Source organism: Octopus sinensis, linkage group LG18 (assembly GCF_006345805.1).
Source record: "Octopus sinensis linkage group LG18, ASM634580v1, whole genome shotgun sequence".
Lineage (NCBI taxonomy): Eukaryota > Metazoa > Mollusca > Cephalopoda > Octopoda > Octopodidae > Octopus > Octopus sinensis.
In genome coordinates this window covers 54524301-54545271 of record NC_043014.1, presented here as the reverse complement: position 1 = coordinate 54545271, position 20971 = coordinate 54524301, and the positions used below count along the sequence as shown (strand labels likewise).

The following is a 20971-nucleotide window of genomic DNA, read 5'->3' as shown; positions in this document are numbered from 1 at the left end:
TTAGAAATTTAAAAAAGATATCAATAAGTACTCCATCTTGTGAGAGATAAATATTATTGATAAACACAATATACATTTTTATAAGCCACTAATAGTTTCATGCGATGAAAACATCTCAGACAGCATTTTTCAGATATCTGGTGCCTCCGTGCAATCCTCGGGCTCTGCCCATATGGCATAACAAGCTAATACTGAGGACCTCATGAAGGTACCAGATATGTTAAAGAATGCTGTCTGAGATGTTTTCATATCACATGAAACTATAAGTAGCTCATAAAAATATATATATATCACCCATGCCAGCATGGAAAGCAGATGTTAAATAATGATGATGATGGTGATGTTATATATACACATTGGCAGAGTAAAAGATTGAATAAGAAAAATTCCAGAATATGAAGTAAATAGTGGGATCGTAATTATGACCATCGTCCTTTAACGTCTGTTTTCTATGCTGGCATGTTGTGTGTGTGTGTGTGTGTGAATGTATAGATTGTTCCAAGTGTTATACAGATGTTGTATAGAAAGGAAAAGGAGGGAGTCAGAATTTTGGATAATTATTTCTAACAAGATGTCATTTCTGCTCTTCTCCTCTGGAAGCCATCTGCTCGCAATGCCAGAGGGCGCACACTCTCCTACCCTGATGTAATCTCCAGGGATACAGGCATCCAGCAACAGGACCTCCGTAATGCCATGATGGACCGTGAAGTCTGGCGTAGCATGGTAAATTCCATTGTCTCAACCACGGTAGAACAACGATGATGATGATTTCTAACACTCATCGGATGAGTCTCAGAAAGAAACAGAATGAAAGTGCTCGTAAAGAAATAATTGTCCAAAATTCTGATTACCTTCTTTTTCTTAATAAATAGATAAATAAATAAATAATCAAAATAAATAAATTAATTAATTAATACATACATACATGACTTCAATATTTACCTCATATGGATATAGTGAACATATAAATTAATATAATAAATATACTTATATATACATAAAGAATTAGTCAAAACCATCAGGTGGCATCCAAGGATTGAAACCAGGAAAAGAGAAAACCAGAAAAGGGGTTTGGGGTTTGTCTTTGTGTCACTTTACACTAAAAGGCCCAGTTCACCTAGCCGCACGTAGGTACCACTTGACACAAGCAGTAGTAGCACTACAAAATTAATGAATCTTTTATTAATTTTGCAGTGATCAGTCCTTCTCCTCATATAGGGACAGTTCTCCCCCAGGGTCCACATGACCCTTGAGGGGGGGGTGCATACAAGATTTTGTCATTAAAATTTGTGTACAATGAATTGGTTAAATTTCTATAATACACAAAATATTTTAACTATTTTTTTTCTACAAATCCTAAATTCTTTTCTACTCTAGGCACAAAGCCCGAAATTTTTGGGGAGGGGGCAGTCAATTTGATCAACCCCAGTGCGCAACTGGTACTTAATTCATCGGCCCCGAAAGAATAAAAGGCAAAGTTGACCTCGGTGGAATTTGAACTCAGAACATAAAGCCTGGTGTGCTAACGTTTCTGCCAGCTCACCACCACCACCACCACCACAATAATAATAATAATAATAATAATATTTAATTACAAAAATATTCTTTCAAACACTGAATGGATATGGAGGGCCCAGGAGAGTAAAATGGAAACCGAAAGGGGTCCATTGGTAAAGAAATGGTTAAGAACCACTGCACTAAATAAATGGTGTAAAGAGAAACAGGTGGAAGAAGGATCCCTTACATCATCACTTAAAGAGCTAAACATAGCAACCAAATCTTCCTCCAATTACTCACTTCCGTCTTAAGTAAGGAAAGGAAACATTAGACATACTCCCAAAAAAGACTGGATGGTCATACCTGTAATGTCTGTGATCATAAATCTGCCTGATCACAGTTGACCTAGGGTTAAACAGTAACATGAGAAAGATTTAATAAGGTCTTGCCGCGATGCAATGAGATGTGGGACCCGGAAATAATGAAAAAAGTGGGGAAAAAATGACATTTATATCTATAATCCTTCTCAGATAATTTTAGGAATTATCAGAATGTCAAAAAGGATTCCAAGTGGAATGAATTCTATGTCTGACACCGACTCCCTTTAACCTCTGCCCCACCCAAACCACTGTGTATGGGACCCAAGATACAAAACTGCTAATGTTAGAATGTTAGGAATTAAATTAATAAGAAGAATAATTTAGAAACTTTGAGAGATATGGAATAATTTATTTTTAATGGGAGACCTCATCATCATCGTTTAGCGTCCGTTTTCCATGCTAGCATGGGTTGGATGGTTCTACTGGGGTCTGTGAAGCCAGAAGGCTTCATCAGGCCCAGTCAAATCTGGCAGTGTTTCTACGGCTGGATGCCCTTCCTAACGCCAACCACTGCCGTGAGTGTAGTGGGGTGCTTTTTACATGCCACCCGCACTGGTGGCAGACAGAGCTGGCAAACGGCCCACGAGGATGTGTGCTTTTTAGGTGCCACCGACACGAGGGCCAGGCGAGGCTGGCAACGGACACGAAACGGGGCGGTGGCTGGCAACGGTCGCGAAACGAAGGTTCTCTTACATGCCACCGGCACTGGTAACACATCTGCAATTTCCATTGATCGTTTCCATTGATCGATTTCGATTCTGATCCTCACTTGCCTCAACGGGTCTTCACAAGTAGAGTTTCGACATGCCACCGGCACTGGTAACACATCCGCAATTTCCATTGATCGATTTTGATTCTGATCCTCAAGGTTTGTAAATATTCCTTTCTACTTTAGGCCATGAAAAATATTCGTCTTCAACCATCACTTTAAGAATATTCTCATTTTTAATCCAAACACCAGTTATTTGTTTTGCAAAATCTCTCAAAATTCTTCTAAAGTTATTTTTTAAAAAATGTTTTTTAATTACTTAGAGGAGGAAGGGTGATGATGGTGGGGGTTATGACCCTTTCCAGGATGTCCAAGGCTGGTGGGAAGAAGTGATAAAGTTATCTCCAAACCAGAAAGCTGACAGGAAGACTTGTAGTTGACTGAACTGAGCCAAAGGCACACAACGACACCAGGGGGGGGGGTCTTAAAAAAGTTGATGGATTAAGTTTATCATCTGAGAAAAGGGAATGGTTCCTCCAAAAGGCTTCCACATAGTTTCCAGCAAACAAATTCCAATCACAAGACTTTGGTCAACGCAAGACAATGGTAAAGAACACTGTCCTAGGTATGTCATGGTTGGATTCAACTGCATATCACATAATCGTGACTTCCTTGACCACAAGCTTTGCCTGCCCCTGGATGAAACACACACAAGGTGTTTCAGTTGGAATTTGGTAAATGTTAACCAAGAAACAACATTAAAATAAAAGGAGAGAATGGTAACTCTAAGACATTTGATGTTTTTCAATTAAAATAATGGTCCTTGAGATTAACTCTTTTTGATATCACCTGAGATCACCCCTGGCTTTATGATACAAATTTTAGGTTTAATATGACCTAAATGGAAATCTTGCTTCAAAATTCCAAACACCAGCTTAATAACAATAATAAAATGTTATTTTAACTAAGTTTTTTATTCGTTTCAAAATTGAAACAGAAATAGTGAATTTCAACAGAAATATGGTAACAAAATGGTTAGAATATATAAAATATATAAAATATATAGTTATTCCACACCAAAAAAATAGATAAAATTTTATGTACAAACAATGGAATATGATATGAAAATAGTTCTTGCCAGTTCTGTTTGGATCTGGATCTTTTTTCGGTAATTATTTTTTGTGTTTAATCATTTGAGTCTTCTAAATGAAATTCTATACTTACTCCGATAATTCTTTAAAAATATATGGAAACACATTCCGCATAAACAAATGAAAAATCCCACAGCATTTAGAATGGAAATATGGTCCCCGTTGATTTCAGCAGCTAAAAAGAGTACAATTATTTCCTACAAAGAGAGGCAGAAGAGCAAATTAGAAACTACTGACTCATTAATTATGCTTGAAAAATACGAAGCAAAACTAATTAAAAAAAAACTAATCAATAACATATTGATTGTTGTATCATTTATAAACTGAAACAAAATTACAGAGAAAAACCTAAATTAAAACATTGGAGAGGATCATCCCATAACGTGTTTGAAACATTGACTAATGAAAGCGTTTACACATACAATACAAAACCTTTCCTCCGAAAGATTTGTGTTATTCGGTTTTTCTAAGATTTTTTTTTAAATAGTTAAAAAATTTTTAAGAAAATCTTTCTTCAAATATATAAATATATATAACTAGCAGTATCACCCGGCGTTGCTCGGGTTTGTAAGGGAAATAATTATATAAGCATTTTTAGTGAAAAATGCATTAAAAATGCGGAAAAATGATGGTAAATTTTTTCTTAAATCGTAGACTCATCGTAGACGTGCGCTAATACCCAGAAGGGCTCGATATGAATCACGACTATAAGATACCCGCTTTTGGTTAAACTGCACCGCAAAATGTGGGAGTAGTTAGGAATCTAAATCGGAGTAGACAGACTCTCACACAACTTCAGTTTTATATATAAATATTTGCCCTGTTTATAATTATACCATACCTTGACACTGTGTGGACTAAGATCACAGTTGACAGTCCACTGGTATTTATAGAGTGTTCAACACTTTTGGTATGCAAATTAGGGACTCCTTCATAGAGTAACTTCTGCATTTGTTGAGTATATAAACAGTTTGGCTGCTTGTTTCTCTGGAGATTGTCAGAATGATGTAGACACCTCTGATGAGAACCCAATAACATTCGAAAATGTTGGTCCTCAATGAGGCAATGACTGAGTCCTTTGGTTTTATGTCGTGCTTGAGAAGAAGAAGACCTCTCAAGCTGAGCAAAATTGCAGTTGTGGCAAATACCAGTGTCATGCAAATTGGTACCTGTGCTAGTGGCATGTAAAAGTACCCCAGTGGTACATAAAAGCACCTGGTTGCACATGAAAGAACCCCGGTGTCACACAAATGGCACCTATGCCGGTGGCACATAAAAGCACCCATTACACTCTAAGAGTGATTGGCGTTAGGAAGGGCATCCAGCTGTAGAAAAGCATGCCAAATCAGACTGGAGTCTGGTGCAGCCTTCCAGCCTGCCAGTCTGGTCAAACAGTCAATCCATGCCAGCAACTCAATAAAGACAAAATTATTTCCCTAAATTCTTTATTGTCTTCAAAACTGACCGAAACAAAAGCAGAATATTTCAACAGAAATAAGACAACAAAAGGTTTTTAAAATTTCAAAGAGTTTACCTTGAAAATTCCTGCAATGGAAAGAGTAAGACTAGAAGTGTTACTAATCAGGAGAAATTCAGCTATTTCCATAAAGAAGGCGAGTATGGCACCAATTAATGCCCAACCACAGTTCTTCAAGGCCACAGATATATGTTCATATCGGAAAAACTGCTTTGTGCTGACAATTCGCAAACCTACAAAATTTTTTTTAAATACATCAACCCACAAGTAAAAAAGATAAAATATTATTATTATTATTATATTATTATTATTATTATCATTATATATATTATATTATATATATTATTATATTATATTATATTATTATTATTATATTATTATATATTATATATTATTATTATTATTATTATATTATATAAAATATTATTCTATTTTTAAAGCTGTGGCTCATATAACCAGGACCTGTATAAGATTTAGTTGTTAAAAATAATGTGCAATAATTTGGTTACATTTCTACAATATTCAAAATATTGTAATAAATTGTTTTTATACAATTCCTAGTAATATTTAACCCTTTCGTTACCAACCCAGCTGAAACCAGCTTTGGCTCTGTAGTACAAATATCTTGTTTTCATAAGTTCTGAATTAAAATCTTCCACCAAACCTTAGTCACAATTTATGTTGCTAACACTAGCTGAATGATAACGAAGTTATTTTACTAAATTCTTTGTTATATTTAAAATCAATCGAATAAAACACAGAGCATCTCAATAGAAATACAGTAACGAAAGGGTTAAAGACAGTCAGTCAAATGTGTCTTCAATTTGTACAAGATTTGACTGCTATTTCTAACAAGTCAAACAAGTATGTGAAACAAAATCTGCAAATTAACCCTTTTGATACCAACCTGACTGAAACCACCTCTGGCTCTTAGTACAAATGTCTTGTTTTCATAAGTTCTGAATTAAAATCTTCCACCAAACCTTAGTCACAATTTACATTCCTAACACTAGCTTAATGATAACTAAGTTATTTTACTAAATTCTTTGTTATATTTAAAGTAATTGAAAGAAACACAGACCATCTCAAAATAAATTCAGTAACAAATCATAAAAATATTATGGGATTTCTTTAAAACTTCAAATGGTTATTGAGGGTCCAGTAGTGTAAAATAAGAATCCAAAGGTAAAAAAATAGTTAAGGTCCACTAGTTTAAAGGGTTTCAAAATGATTTATATACTTTTATAGTTCCTCCTCTTTGACAAACAGTGGGTGACCCCTGTGCAGTTAGTTGTGCTGCCAGAAAGATTTGATCTGCCTCAAATTACACCCTAATGTCTTAAACAAACATTGATACATTGATTCATGTGGTACCTGGTCAACGAACAGGTGAGAGTGTCACGGCTAGAAGGCTAGAAATAGCAGCAAAATATCTCTCAAATCATACTGCTACATTCTGAAAGTAAAACATTGGATAGTCATCATCATCAGCACCACCACCACCACCACCACCACACCACCACCACCACCACCATCATTCCAATGTCTACTTTTGTCCATGCCAGCATGACTCGGACAAGACTATGTTGGGGCAGAGTCTTCTATGGCCAGATGCCCCTTTCTTGTGCCAACCCCCACCTGTTTCCGAGTGAGGTTAATAATCAGGAGCCTGGATATGGTTGCATGGAGATTTGGAAATAAATGGCACCATTTGAATGTAAGTTTGGTTTATGAAGATCCTGCAACATGCCAAGAAGCCCGGGCATGTTTTCATGGTGGACTGCAAGCTAACTACACCTGTAGCATCAGCAAAGGCCGTTGTTTACAGTCAGTAAATATTGTGTGAAGGAAGTATGGAATCACATAAACACATACATCTGTCTGTCTGTATATATATATGATGATGATGATGATGATGATGATGACAAGGTGGCAAGCTGGCAGAACCGTTAGCACGCCGGGCGAAATGCTTAGCGGTATTTCATCTGCCGTTATGTTCTGAGTTCAAACTCCGCTGAGGTCAACTTTGCCTTTCATCCTTTCGGGGGTCGATAAATTAAGTACCTGTCGATATAATCGACTTAATCCCTTTGTTTGTCCTTGTTTGTCCCCTCTGTGTTTAGCCCCTTGTGGGTAGTAAAGAAACAGGTATTTCGTCTGCCGCTACGTTCTGAGTTCAAATTCCGATGAGGTCGACTTTGCCGTTCATCCTTTTGGGTTCGATAAATTAAGTACCAGTTACGCACTGGGGTCGATGTAATCAACTTAATCCCTTTGTCTGTCCTTGTTTGTCCCCTCTGTGTTTAGCCCCTTGTGGGTAGTAAAGAAATAGATGATGATGATGATGATTGTGTGTGTGTGTGTGTTGGGGGGAGTAGAGGTAGGGAGGAGGAGATCAGAACAAACCTTCGAATGAAGCCGACAATGGTAAAAGGCTAAGGATCATCCAGGGTTCAATATGATACATCATATCAAGGGGGTTGCTTAAACCTGAAACGAAAAAATAAAACAAAAAACATCTGTTATTGCTATCTCTCTCTTTTACTCTTTTACTTGTTTCAGTCATTTGACTGCGGCCATGCTGGAGCACCGTTAGTAAGGAAATCGACCCCGGGACTTATTCTTTGTAAGCCCAGTACTTATTCTATCGGTCTGTTTTGCCGAACTGCTAAGTGACGATGACGTAAACACACCAGCATCGGTTGTCAAGCAATGCTAGGGAGACAAACACACACACACAAACACACACACATACACACATATATATATATATATATATATATATAATAAATATTAGGGAATAAATCTAATTTAATATAATATATATATATATGTATATATACATATATACGACAGGCTTCTTTCAGTTTCCGTCTACCAAATCTACTCACAAGGCATTGGTCGGCCCGGGGCTATAGCAGAAGACACTTGCCCAAGGTGCCACACAGTGGGACTGAACCCGGAACCATGTGGTTGGTTAGCAAGCTACTTACCACACAGCCACTCCTGCGCCTATGGTTACAATATCTGCTTCACTGCAATACAAAAATATAAAATATTGAAAAATAACTAACAGTGACACAAGCAGTAAACATTGCAAGATGGGGCCTCATTTATCCCCACTTAAAAGTGGATGTTGTGTTAGGACATGGAATACTGTGATATTCAACAAGAGAGAACCTCTCATGTCAGCTTCCAGAGCTTACAGGCACTCTTGTCTACATTGCTAGCAGGAGATAATTGTCCATTGGTACCACTGGAAATACCAGATCACCTGATTTCAACCTTCCTTGGCCTTGTCAATGTTAGATACCCACCAGTAGACATAGCAGCAATTCCACCCTCAGCAATACATGTATATAGGATCCTAGCATGTATTCAGGCACTGCTAATTAAGTCACTGCCAATTAGGCCACTTAGGTGACAGAAACTATTTACCACCTCTAAAGATCCTCTTAGACATTTGAGAAAATTTGTGTGTGTATATATATATATATATATACATATATATATGTATATTATATTATATATATGTATATTATATATGTATATATATATATATATATATATGTACATATATATATGTATATATCGTGGCCCCGACCGGGGACGTAGTCAGTCCTGTGCATACCTTCCTTCTTGTGACACTATGAAGACCTGTTGAGGCAAGTGAAAATCAAATCAAATCAAAACAAATCAAAATAGATGAACATCAGTGGAATTGTATTCTTCGTGGTACCAGTGCCGGTGGCACACAAGAAAACCACCCAAACGTGGCCGTAACCAGTACCGCATCGACTGGCCTCCGTGCTGGGGCACAACACACACCATCCGATCGTGGCCGTTCGCCAGCCTCATCTGGCACTGTGCCGGTGGCACATAAAGACACCATCCGAAGACCCGGCGACGTAGTCAGTCCACCTGTGCATACCTTCCCTCTTATGACACTTGTGAAGACCTGTTGAGCAAGTGTGTGATGACACTTGTGAAGACCTGTTGAGGCAGAGGCAAGTGTGTGTGACACTTGTGGAGACCTGTTGAGGCAAGTGTGTGACCCTTGTGAAGACCTGTTGAGGCAAGTGAAATCAAACCAAATCAAAATAGATGAATATCAATGGAATTTGTATCTTTGTGGTTCCAGTACCGGTGGCACACAAGAAAACCATCCGAACGTGGTCGTCGACTGGCCTCCGTGCTGTGGGCACAACAAAACACATCTGATCGTGGCCGTTCGCCAGCCTCACCTGGCACCTGTGTCGGTGGCACATAAAAACACCACCACCATCCAAAGACCCGGCGACGTAGTCAGTCCACCTGTGCTTACCTTCCCTCTTATGACACTTGTGAAGACCTGTTGAGGCAGAGGCAAGTGTGTGACACTTTGTGAAGACCTGTTGAGGCAGAGGCAAGTGTGTGACACTTGTGGAGACCTGTTGAGGCAAGTGTGTGACACGCGTGACACTTGTGAAGACCTGTTGAGGCAAGTGAAATCAAACCAAATCAAAATAGATGAACATCAATGGAATTTGTATCTTTGTGGTTCCAGTACCGGTGGCACACAAGAAAACCATCCGATCGTGGCCGTTCGCCAGCCACATCTGGCACCTGTGTCGGTGGCACATAAAGACACCATCCGAAGACCCGGCGACGTAGACAGTCCACCTATGCATACCTTCCTTCTTGTGACACTTGTGAAGACCTGTTGAGGCAAGTGAAAATCAAATCAAATCAAATCAAATCAAATCAAAACAAATCAAAATAGATGAACATAAATGGAATTTGTATCTTTGTGGTACCAGTGCGGTGGCACACAAGAAAATCATCCGAACGTGGCCGTAGCCAGTACCGCATAGACTGGCCTCCGTGCTTTGGGGACGTAACAAACACCATCCGATCGTGGCCGTCCGCCAGCCTCATCTGGCACCTGTGTCGGTGGCACATAAAAAACCCATCCGAGCGTGGCCGTCTGCCAGCCTCGTCTGGCACCTGTGTCGGTGGCACATAAAAACACCATCCGAGCGTGGCCGTTCGCCAGCCTCGTCTGGCACCTGTGTCGGTGGCACAAAATCACCCACCCTACACTCTCGGAGTGGTTGGCGTTAGGAAGGGCATCCAGCTGTAGAAACACTGCCAGATCTGACTGGCCTGGTGCAGCCTTCGGGCTCCCCAGACCCCAGTTGAACCGTCCAACCCATGCTAGCATGGAAAACGGACGCTAAATGATGATGATGATGTATATTGTATATGTATATATGTATATGTATATATGTATATATGTATATATATATGTATATATATATGTATATATATATGTATATATATGTATATATATATGTATTGGCCACGGGTTGTGGACTCACTGGCCAATACATATATATACATATATATATACATATATACATATACATAATACATATACATATATATACATATATACATATATATATGTACATATATATATATATATATATATACATATATAATATCCGTGGCCTTCTACATGGATGGAGCCAGCCTACGTATGCATACCTTCCCTCTTGGGACACAAACTTACTGTGAAGACGTGTTGAGGCAAGTGAGGATCAGAATCGAAATCGATCAATGGAAATTGCGGATGTGCTACCAGTGCCGGTGGCATGTCGAAACTCTGCTTGTGAAGACCCATTGAGGCAAGTGAGGATCAGAATCAAAATCGATCAATGGAAATCGATCAATGGAAATTGCAGATGTGTTACCAGTGCCCGTGGCATGTAAGAGAACTTTCCGTTTCACGACCGTTGCCAGCACCGCCCCGTTCGTGTCCGTTGCCAGCCTCGCCTGGCCCTCGTGCCGGTGGCACATAAAAAGCACCATCCGTTCGTGGCCGTTTGCCAGCTCTGTCTGGCACCAGTGCGGGTGGCACGTATAAAAAGCACCACTACACTCACGGAGTGGTTGGCGTTAGGAAGGGCATCCAGCCGTAGAAACACTGCCAGATTTGACTGGGCCTGATGAGCCTTCTGGCTTCACAGACCCCAGTAGAACCGTCCAACCCATGCTAGCATGGAAACGGACGCTAAATGATGATGATGCGATGATGATGATATGTATTGATGTATATATATATGTATATATGTATATATATATATATGTATTGATGTTACTTATGTTAGGTCCTTTCATGTTCTGTAACTTAGCAGTTTGACAAATAGAGTTCAATAAAATAATTAGCTGACTGAAGTGAGTATCGACACTGATGTTACTGGCACCCTAGCATGGCTGCAGTCCAATGATTGAAACCGGTGAAATAATAAAAAGATTAAAAATATGATGCAAAGTACAAACCTAGCCCTTCTTTTTGTGCCACCAGTTGTGTTAGGGTCCAACGGAGTCCGGAGAGAAATGTCGCAGTCATCACCAGCATAAAGCCAATTAGGTTGAATTCAGTGGAATGGTAAGTGAAGAGGAATAAACCACCGGAAATGAAGACAACGACCACAAGTAGAGATGGTCGCTATGAAAGGGTGAAACAAGCAGAAAGAGAGGAAACAATATTAAAAATCGTAGCTAATTTATACATACATGCATATATATATATATATATATAAATAAATGAAAGAATGGAATCGAACGACGATTTTAACAAAATTCCTTTACTCTCGACATATGTTTTGAAGACTGCATATTCTTAATTCCGAAGGAATAAAGGGTGCATTATGCCGCCTTCTCATCAGGAAAGACAAGGAACCTATGTCAGCATCAGAATTAAGAATATGCAGTCTTCGAAACATATGTCGAGAGTAAAGGAATTTTGTTAAAATCGTTGTTCCACTCCATTCTTTCATTTATTAATAGTTAAAAAAAACACGCAAAATTTCCACACGAGAACACGGGATTTCTGCCCTTGGCATGTAGCTTCAACCGTGTTTTCTGACGTGAATTTGCTACACGGGTATCGGTTAACCGAATTATCCATACTAGGATAATTCACTCACCTACTTATATATATGTATGTATATACATATATATAAGTGGTTGGCGTTAGGAAGGGCATCCAGCTGTAGAAACATTGCCAAATTAGACTGGAGCCTGGTGCAGCCTTCTGGCTTCCCAGAACCCCGGTCGAACCGTCCAACCCATGCTAGCATGGAGAACGGACGTTAAACGACGATGATGATGATGATGATATATTAGAGGGAAACCACTACGTGGACACCCTTATGCTAGAAATAGATCCGCTATGGTCTTACCACTAAGAAATGTTCTCAACCAAAACGTAATCAAGCAAGACAAAAGAAAAAGCAATAAAAATATGGATTATTTGCATACAAGTCTGACTTTGTGCAGACGTCCTAGTATGCAGTCCTGCAAATTATATTCATTTGGACGGTCGCACTGAAGATCTACGGACATTTATGTAAGTAAAATTACGTAATATGGTAATAGTGAAACATGTATGCGAATAATCCATATTTTTATTGCTTTTTCTTTTGTCTTACGTTTTCGTTGTTTTGCTAAATTTTTCTTGAGAACATTTCTTTGTGGTAAGACCATAGCGGATCTATTTCTAGCATAAGGGTGTCCACATAGTGGTTTCCCTCTAATTTGTATATAATACAATTTTACTGAACCTTCAGTTTTTTATATACTAGACCACTGGTGTGAAATCGATGTTAATTAAATTAATATCCAATTCTCACCCTCATTTTAAATTTAGGATAGATATATATATTATATATATATATATATATATATAATATATATATATATACATACATATATAGTATATACATATATACATATACACATATATATATACACATATATATATACATATATACACACTTATATATATAAACATATACACACATATAGATATATACACATATATATATATACCATATATATACATATATACAAGACCCACCATATATATATATATACATATATATATATACATACATATATATAATATACACATAGATTATATACATACATATATATACATATATATATATACATACATATATATACATACATATATATACATATCTACTATATATATATACACATTATATACATATATACACATACATACATATATATACATATATATATATAACACTATATATACATATATCCATATATAGACATATATACATACATATAATACATATATATATATCAGACATATATATACAATATATATATATATACACCTATATATACATACATATATATATATATACACATATATATACATATATATATACACATATATAACATATATACATATATATATACATATATACATATATATGTATAAATCAAACAAAATTATTTCTTAACTAGTATTTTCTCCATAAAATCTCTTCAGAAAACTTGAGAAACCTATAAATCTGTGATGAGGAAAGGCATTGTTTTACATATGGCAGAAATGCCAGGAGGTTGGACGAAATGCTCATAGTGTTTTGCCCGTCTTTATATTCAGAGTTCAAATTTTGCCAAGGTCAACTTTGCCTTTTAAAATCCTTTCGGGGTTGATAAATTAAGTACCAGTTACGCACTGGGGTTAATGTAATCAATTAGTCCTCTCCCCACAAATTTTAGGCTTTGTGCCTCCAGTAGAAGAGATTATTATTATTATTATTATTATTATTATTATTATTAACAATAAGAAGAGTGTGACTGTTATCGAATGAACAATATTTTGACATCTCCTGTGTACCAGTGAGACACTGGGGTCAATGTAATTGACTAGTCCTCTCCCCCAAAATTTCAGGCCTTGTGCCTACTACTACTACTACTACTACTATTATTAAGGCAGCAAGCTGGCAGAACCATTAGAACACTGGGCAAAATGCTTAGTGGTATTTTGTCTGCAGCTACGTTCCGAGTTCAAATTCCACTGAGGTCGACTTTGCTTTTTGTCCTTTTGGGGGGTCAATAAATTAAGTACCAGTGAAACACTGGGGTTGATGTAATCGACTAGCACCCTTTCCCAAAATTTGTGCCTTTAGTAGAAAGGACTATTATTATTACTACTACTACTACTACTACTACTACTACTACTGTGGTGCTGGTCTAACAGAAATAGTAGAGAATTTGGTATAAAAAAGATCATAAACAGAATTTACTAAAAAATTAATAAGAGTTCTGGATAGAATAGAGAAAAATTATCCAAGAAATAAAAAGTCAAATAAAATTAAATATTTACAAATTTTTCCAGTCTGAAGAGGAGGGAAAATCCCAGGATAAATAAAACTGTGGAAGATTTAGACATTGTATACCTGTAAAAGAAGAAACACTTATTATATAACAGACAGGTGAGAATTTTAATTTAAAGCAATTTAAATTCCATTCATTAGACTTTTTACTTTCCGGAAACTTTCTACAATAACCAAGAAGGTATTAGCTTTTTATCCTTTTACTTGCTTCAGTTATAGGACAGTGGCCATGCTGGGGCAACAGAAGAAGAAGAAGAAGAAGAAGAAGGAAAAGAAGAAGAAGAAGAAGAAGGAAAAGAAGAAGAAGAAGGAAAAGAAGAAGAAGAAGAAGAAGAAGAAGAAGAAGAAGGAAAAGAAGAAGAAGAAGAAGAAGGAAAAAGAAGAAGAAGAAGGAAAAGAAGAAGAAGAAGAAGAAGGAAAGAAGAGAAGAAGGAAAGAGAGAGAAGAAGAAGAAGAAGAAGGAAAAGAAAAGACGAAGAAGAAGAAGAAGGAAAAGAAGAAGAAGAAAAGAAGGAAAAGAAGAGAAGAAGGAAAAAGAAGAAGAAGAAGAAGAAGAAGGAAGAAGAAGAAGAAGAAGGAAGAAGAAGAGAAGAAGAAGAAAAGAAGAAGAGGAAAGAAAAGAAAGAAGAAGGAAAGAAGAAGAAGAAGGAAAAGAAGAAGAGAAGAAAGAAGGAAAAGAAGAAGAAGGAAAAGAAGAAGAAGAAGAAGAAGAAAAGAGAGAAGAAGGAAAAGAAGAAGAAGAAGAAGAAGAAAAGAAGAAGAAGAAGGAAAAGAAAAAAGGAAGAAGAAGGAAAGAAGAAGAAGAAGAAGAAGGAAAAAAGAAGAAGAAGAAAAGGAAAAGAAGAAGAAGAAGAAGAAGAAGAAAGAAGGAAAAGAAGAAGAAGAGAAGAAGGAAAGAGAGAAGAAAGAAGAAGAAGAAGAAGAAGAAGGAAAAGAAGAAGAGGAAAAGAAAGAAGAAGAAGAAGAAGAAGAAGAAGAGAAGAAGAAGAAGAAGGAAAAAAAGAAGAAAAGAAGAAAGAAAAGAAGAAGAAAAGAGAAGAAGAAGAAGAAAAAGGAAAGAAGAAGAAGAAGGAAAGAAGAGAAGAAGAAGAAGAAGAAGGAAAAGAAGAAGAAGAAAGAAAAAAGAAGAAGGAAAAGAGAAGAGAAGAAGAAAGAAAAGGAAGAAGAAGGAAAAAGAAGAAGAAGAAGGAAAGGAAAGAAGAAGAGAAAAGAGAAGAAAGAAGAAGAAGGAAAAGAAGAGAAGAAGGAAAGAAGAAGAAGAAGAAGAAAGAAGGAAAAGAGAGAAGAAGAAGAAGAAAAAGAAGAAGAAGAAGAAGAAGAAGAAGAAGAAGAGGAAAGAAGAGAAAGAGAAGAAGAAAAGAAGAAGAAGAAGAAAAAAGAAGAAGAAGAAGAAGAAAAGAAGAAGAAGGAAAAGAAGAAGAAGAAGAAGAAGAAGAAGAAGAAGGAAAAGAAGAAGAAGAAAAAGAAGAAGAAGAAGAAGGCTGCCGCCGCCACCACCGTTTAATGTCCATTTTTCATGCTGGCATGGGTTGGACGGTTTGACTGGAGACTTGCAAGCCAGGAGGTCGCACCAGGCTCCAATCTTGATCTGACAGTGTTTCTACAGCTGGATGCCATTCCTAACGCCAACCACCCCGAGAGTGTCGTGGGTGCCTTTTACAATGTCAGTGGCACTCGCATTGGCCACATTCGGATGGTGCTTTTCACGTGCCACCAGCATGGGGAGCCAGTCAGGTGGCAAATATCATCATCATCACCATTGCTGGCCTGATTTGGACTGTTTGACAGGAATTGTCAAGACAGAGGGCTGCTACAACGGGTTCTGGTTGACCATTTTGGCCTGATTTCTACAGAGGAATGTCCCTCCTAACACCAACCACTTTACAGAGTGAACTGGAGGCTTTTTTACATGGCACCAACACCAGTGCTTTACACATGACACCAGCATGGGTATTTTTAATGTGGCACTAGCATGGGTGCTTTGCATGTGACCAGTACAGGCACATTCTTACGAAAGGAGTGGCTGTGTGGTAAGTAGCTTGCTAACCAACCACATGGTTCCGGGTTCAGTCCCACTGCGTGGCATCTTGGGCAAGTGTCTTCTGCTATAGCCCCGGGCCGACCAATGCCTTGTGAGTGGATTTGGTAGATGGAAACTGAAAGAAGCCTGTCGTATATATGTATATATATATGTATGTGTTTGTGTATCTGTGTTTGGCCCCCTAGCATCGCTTGACAACCGATGCTGGTGTGTTTACGTCACTTAGTGGTTCGGCAAAAGGGACCAATAGAATAAGTACTGGGCTTAAAAGGAATAAGTCCCAGGGTCAATTTGCTCGACTAAAGGCGGTGCTCCAGCATGGCCGCAGTCAAATGACTGAAACAAGTAAAAGAGTAAAAGAGGGTAATTACGTATATTTTATGAGATTTATAGAATATGATATTGTATGACACGTTGTACAAACTGTGGCATAAAAGTTAACCTAAACAATAAAAAAAATCAGAAAATTACTATTTTAAATCTCACAACGAGAGATATTCAGCAACAGTACTTTGGAGTAAAGATTGTTTGCCAATATAACATAGCAGTCCCAGTTTAGGATGAATGTTACTGTAATTTAGCCCCAGGAGACATCATCTCCAGCTGGCTATACAACACGATCTGTGTCCTTATATTTTCAAACAAGGGAATCTAGCACCCCCACTCAGCTCAAAACAATATCTGTGTATTGCGATTTCCGGGTTATTTTCCTTCATCAGCACAGAATAATTGTTTGGCTAGAGGTGGCGCTGTCAAATTGCCGTTCGAAATATATGGTTTTCAAAGTGACAAATAGTCACTGATATATAAATTAGAAAATTACTATTCCTGGGGCTAAATTACAGCAACATTCATCCTAAACCAGGACTGCCATGTTATGTTGGCAAACAATCTTTACTACGATAAAGAAAATCCTTAGAAATAATACAATACTTACAGTGAGACAGTAATGTATTCAAAACTCCAGTTAGACATACCAATGTCAAGAGCACTAGCAATACCTAGGGGTGAAAAAAAAGGGAATAGATTTAACCCCTTTTTTTACTAAATTATAGCATGGGGCTAGCAACTTTAGGAGAGGGAGAAAATCAGTTACATTGATCCCAAGCATTCACCCATAATGAGAAGAACCAATCACTAGATTTTGTTTTTTAATTAATTTTAATTAACTTAGATTCCTGGGGTTGTCTTCCTTGCCATTTTTTACAGGAACAATCATAATTAATAAACATTTCTTAATTAAAAAAAAAGCAGTTTTAATTAATAAACATTTCACACCGACCAAAGTCTTTTACATTGGAAATCAATAAATGGCATTACCTGGTGGCGCCAATCGTTTTACATAGTTTGGCCAAGAGACTTCAACCCGGCGGATTTGGGTCTTCCATTCGTAGACGATTCTTACAATCCAGGACAGGACAAATTTGATGATGAGATGAAAAAGGGTCAGGGACAAAGGAAGATGGAAATGCTGAAAGAAAAGGGGTAAAAAAAAAGAAACAAAACATTTACTGTAATTCTAATAAATATGGAAAGAGAAGGGAAAGGGAGGGGGAGGGGGAGACAAAGAAATTGGGGGAGGTGAAGGGAGTAGGTGCTGAGTGGCTGCACTGGAGGGTAAGAATTTTGAGAATTCTACGTGAAACTTGGAATGTATGTCATACTAGCAGTATCGCCCGGCGTTGCTCGGGTTTGTAAGGGAAATAACTATATAAGTATTTTTAGAGATGTAAAGTATAATAGCCATCACAATATGGTTAACCACAAAGGGGGGGGGTGTTACTGTAGCTTTTTACGTTCTGAGATTTAATGATAAATTTTTAGAGAGTTACTTCCCTTATATATGCCAAAAATGCATTAAAAATGAGAAAAATTGATGGTAAATTTTTTTTTAAATCGTAGACTCATCGTAGACGTGCGCTAATACTCAGAAAGGCTCGATATGAATCACGACTATAAGATACCTGGTTTTGGTTAAACTGCACCGCAAAATGTGGGAGTAGTTAGGAATCTAAATCGTAGGAGACAGACACACAACTTCACTTTTATATATAAAGATTACAACATATTAAATAATACATTCTAAAAGAAAGAAAGAAAGAAAAAAGAACCATACAATTGGTTATAAATAAATCTCTCTATATATAAAGCTAAAGTTGTCTGTGTATGGCAGCCTTCAACTAACACCATCTCCTCCGAGACCCTGCGGTGCAAGTTGACCAAAATTGAGAGTATGAAAGGAGGAGGAGTGGGTGTGTGGTAAGTAGCTTGCTAACCAACCACATGGTTCCGGGTTCAGTCCCACTGCGTGGCAACTTGGGCAAGTGTCTTCTGCTATAGCCCCGGGCCGACCAATGCCTTGTGAGTGGATTTCGTAGACGGAAACTGAAAGAAGACTGTCGTATATATATATATATATATATATATATATATATATATGTGCGTGTGTGTGTGTTTGTGTGTCTGTGTTTGTCCCCTTAGCATTGCTTGACAACCGATGCTGGTGTGTTTACGTCCCCGTCACTTAGCGGTTCGGCAAAAGAGACCGATAGAATAAGTACTGGGCTTACAAAGAATAAGCCCTGGGGTCGATTTGCTCGACTAAAGGCGGTGCTCCAGCATGGCCACAGTCAAATGACTGAAACAAGTAAAAGAGTAAAAAGTATAGAAGAAGGCTTGCTCTTCATTCTGTAGAAGATAAAATTCAAATCGGACCATGTTAGCACCAAAAATTATTTGCATCAAAAAGGTGCTTTTTTTTCTATGAAAATCCCTATTTTTTACAATTTTTTGACTGCTGTGTCGCCATTTTTCGGTGTATTTCAACCAGATAAATGTTCACTTAAAGAGAATAACAAGCTACATAATGCAAATTTTTTTACTTTTCAAAAATTCCAATTCTAAAGGGTCGAAACAAACCCGAGCAATGCTGGGCGATACTGCTAGTAGAAAATAATTTCAAAATGGAAATTTCAGTTGAAGAATTCAATGAAGCCAAGAACTCACCTTTACAAATAATTTGTTGTAGAATGTGAGAGTGATGGAGAGGATGTAGTAACATACGACGAGGGTGATTAATTTCAAAGAATTTATGAAGCACTGACAAACACATTTTAATAACATAGTTTTCTGCGAAGAACCTGCTGCAGTCATTTGCTCACATGCCAGTGGAGATTCCTCCTTGGAGGGATTCTTTACCATACTTCAGACAATGGATTTTCACAACTGGAAAGAAAAACAAAAGGATTAAATTATGAAGGAAAAGTCTTAACTCATTAATCTTTACTCTCTTTTACTTGTTTCAGTCATTTGACTGCGGCCATGCTGGAGCACCGCCTTTTAGTCAAGCAAATCGACCCTGGGACTTACTCTTTGTAAGCCCAGTACTTATTCTATCAGTCTCTTTTGCCGAACCGCTAAGTGACGGGGATGTAAACACACCAGCATCGGTTGTCAAGCAATGCTAGAGGGACAAACACAGACACACAAACATATACATACACATACATATATGAATACATATATACGACAGGCTTCTTTCAGTTTCCGTCTACCAAATCCACTCACAAGGCATTGGTTGGCCCGGGGCTATAGCAGAAGACACTTGCCCAAGATGCCATGCATTATTCTCATTCACATTATTCTATCAAATGTCTACGCCGCATCCTTCGTGTCCGATGGCATCACTTTGTCTCCAACAATTCGGTGTGACACCAGTGCAGAATCACCTCCCTCCGACAAGTCATCCTAACGAGACGTCTGTGTTGGCTGGGTCATGCACTCCGTCGCCAACCTGGAGAATTCGTCTATGAAGCAATTGCCTCAGCTCCCCTTCAGGGTTGGCGAAAATGATGTGGTGGACAGCGAAAAACCTGGCTGATGACAGTCAAGGCTGATCTGGAACCCAACCTAGGCCCCCATATCTACGGCGTTTGCCACTGGAATAAGGAGTGGCTGGAGATCACGCGGTCGTTAGCCTCAAATCGCCAGGTCTGGTCAGCATTTGTGAGAGATGCAGCATTGAGGATGAATGAAGCCAGCTCAACCCACCCCGGGTGAATGCTGTCTCAAGACAAGAGGATCAAATGTTTTGAATCAATTACATATCTTCTAAGTTTCAAGGTTTTCATGATGTGATTGTTTATTTTTAGAATGACCTTGTAGGATAGGTATGAGAGGCCAGATATGGCTGGTAAAGTTTTAAATTGATGCAACAAAATATATCGAAATAAAAGAAGTAGAATCCACAGAAACTAGTGATTGGTCAGCATTGGTAAGTAACAAATACAAATAGGTACAAGCAGGGCTGTGTGGTTAAGAAATTTGATTCCCAACCACATGGTTCAGGGTTCAGTCCCATTGCACAGTACCTTGGGAAAATTTCTTCTACTATAGCCCGAGGTTGACCAAACCTTGTGAGTAGATTTGGTAAACAGAAACTAAAAAGAATCCTGTCTTGTGTGTGGGGGGTGGTAGGGGTTATAAATGTGCTTCCTTTGTAAATTACTGA

General features: G+C 37.9%; 1 protein-coding gene across 1 annotated transcript in view; it reads right to left on the bottom strand.

Moving 5' to 3' along the window:
- Positions 1–20971, bottom strand: part of LOC115221282 (solute carrier family 35 member C2) — a 55934-nt gene that overhangs the window by 5877 nt on the left and 29086 nt on the right. The window contains exons 2-9 of the mRNA XM_029791428.2: positions 19468–19686; positions 17782–17932; positions 17399–17462; positions 14411–14483; positions 11539–11707; positions 7621–7704; positions 5272–5447; positions 3811–3934 (exon numbers count right to left, since the gene is read on the bottom strand). Of these exons, the coding sequence (XP_029647288.1) occupies positions 3811–3934; positions 5272–5447; positions 7621–7704; positions 11539–11707; positions 14411–14483; positions 17399–17462; positions 17782–17932; positions 19468–19662 (1036 nt within the window). The 5' untranslated portion in view covers positions 19663–19686. The remainder of the gene's footprint in view (positions 1–3810; positions 3935–5271; positions 5448–7620; positions 7705–11538; positions 11708–14410; positions 14484–17398; positions 17463–17781; positions 17933–19467; positions 19687–20971) is intronic.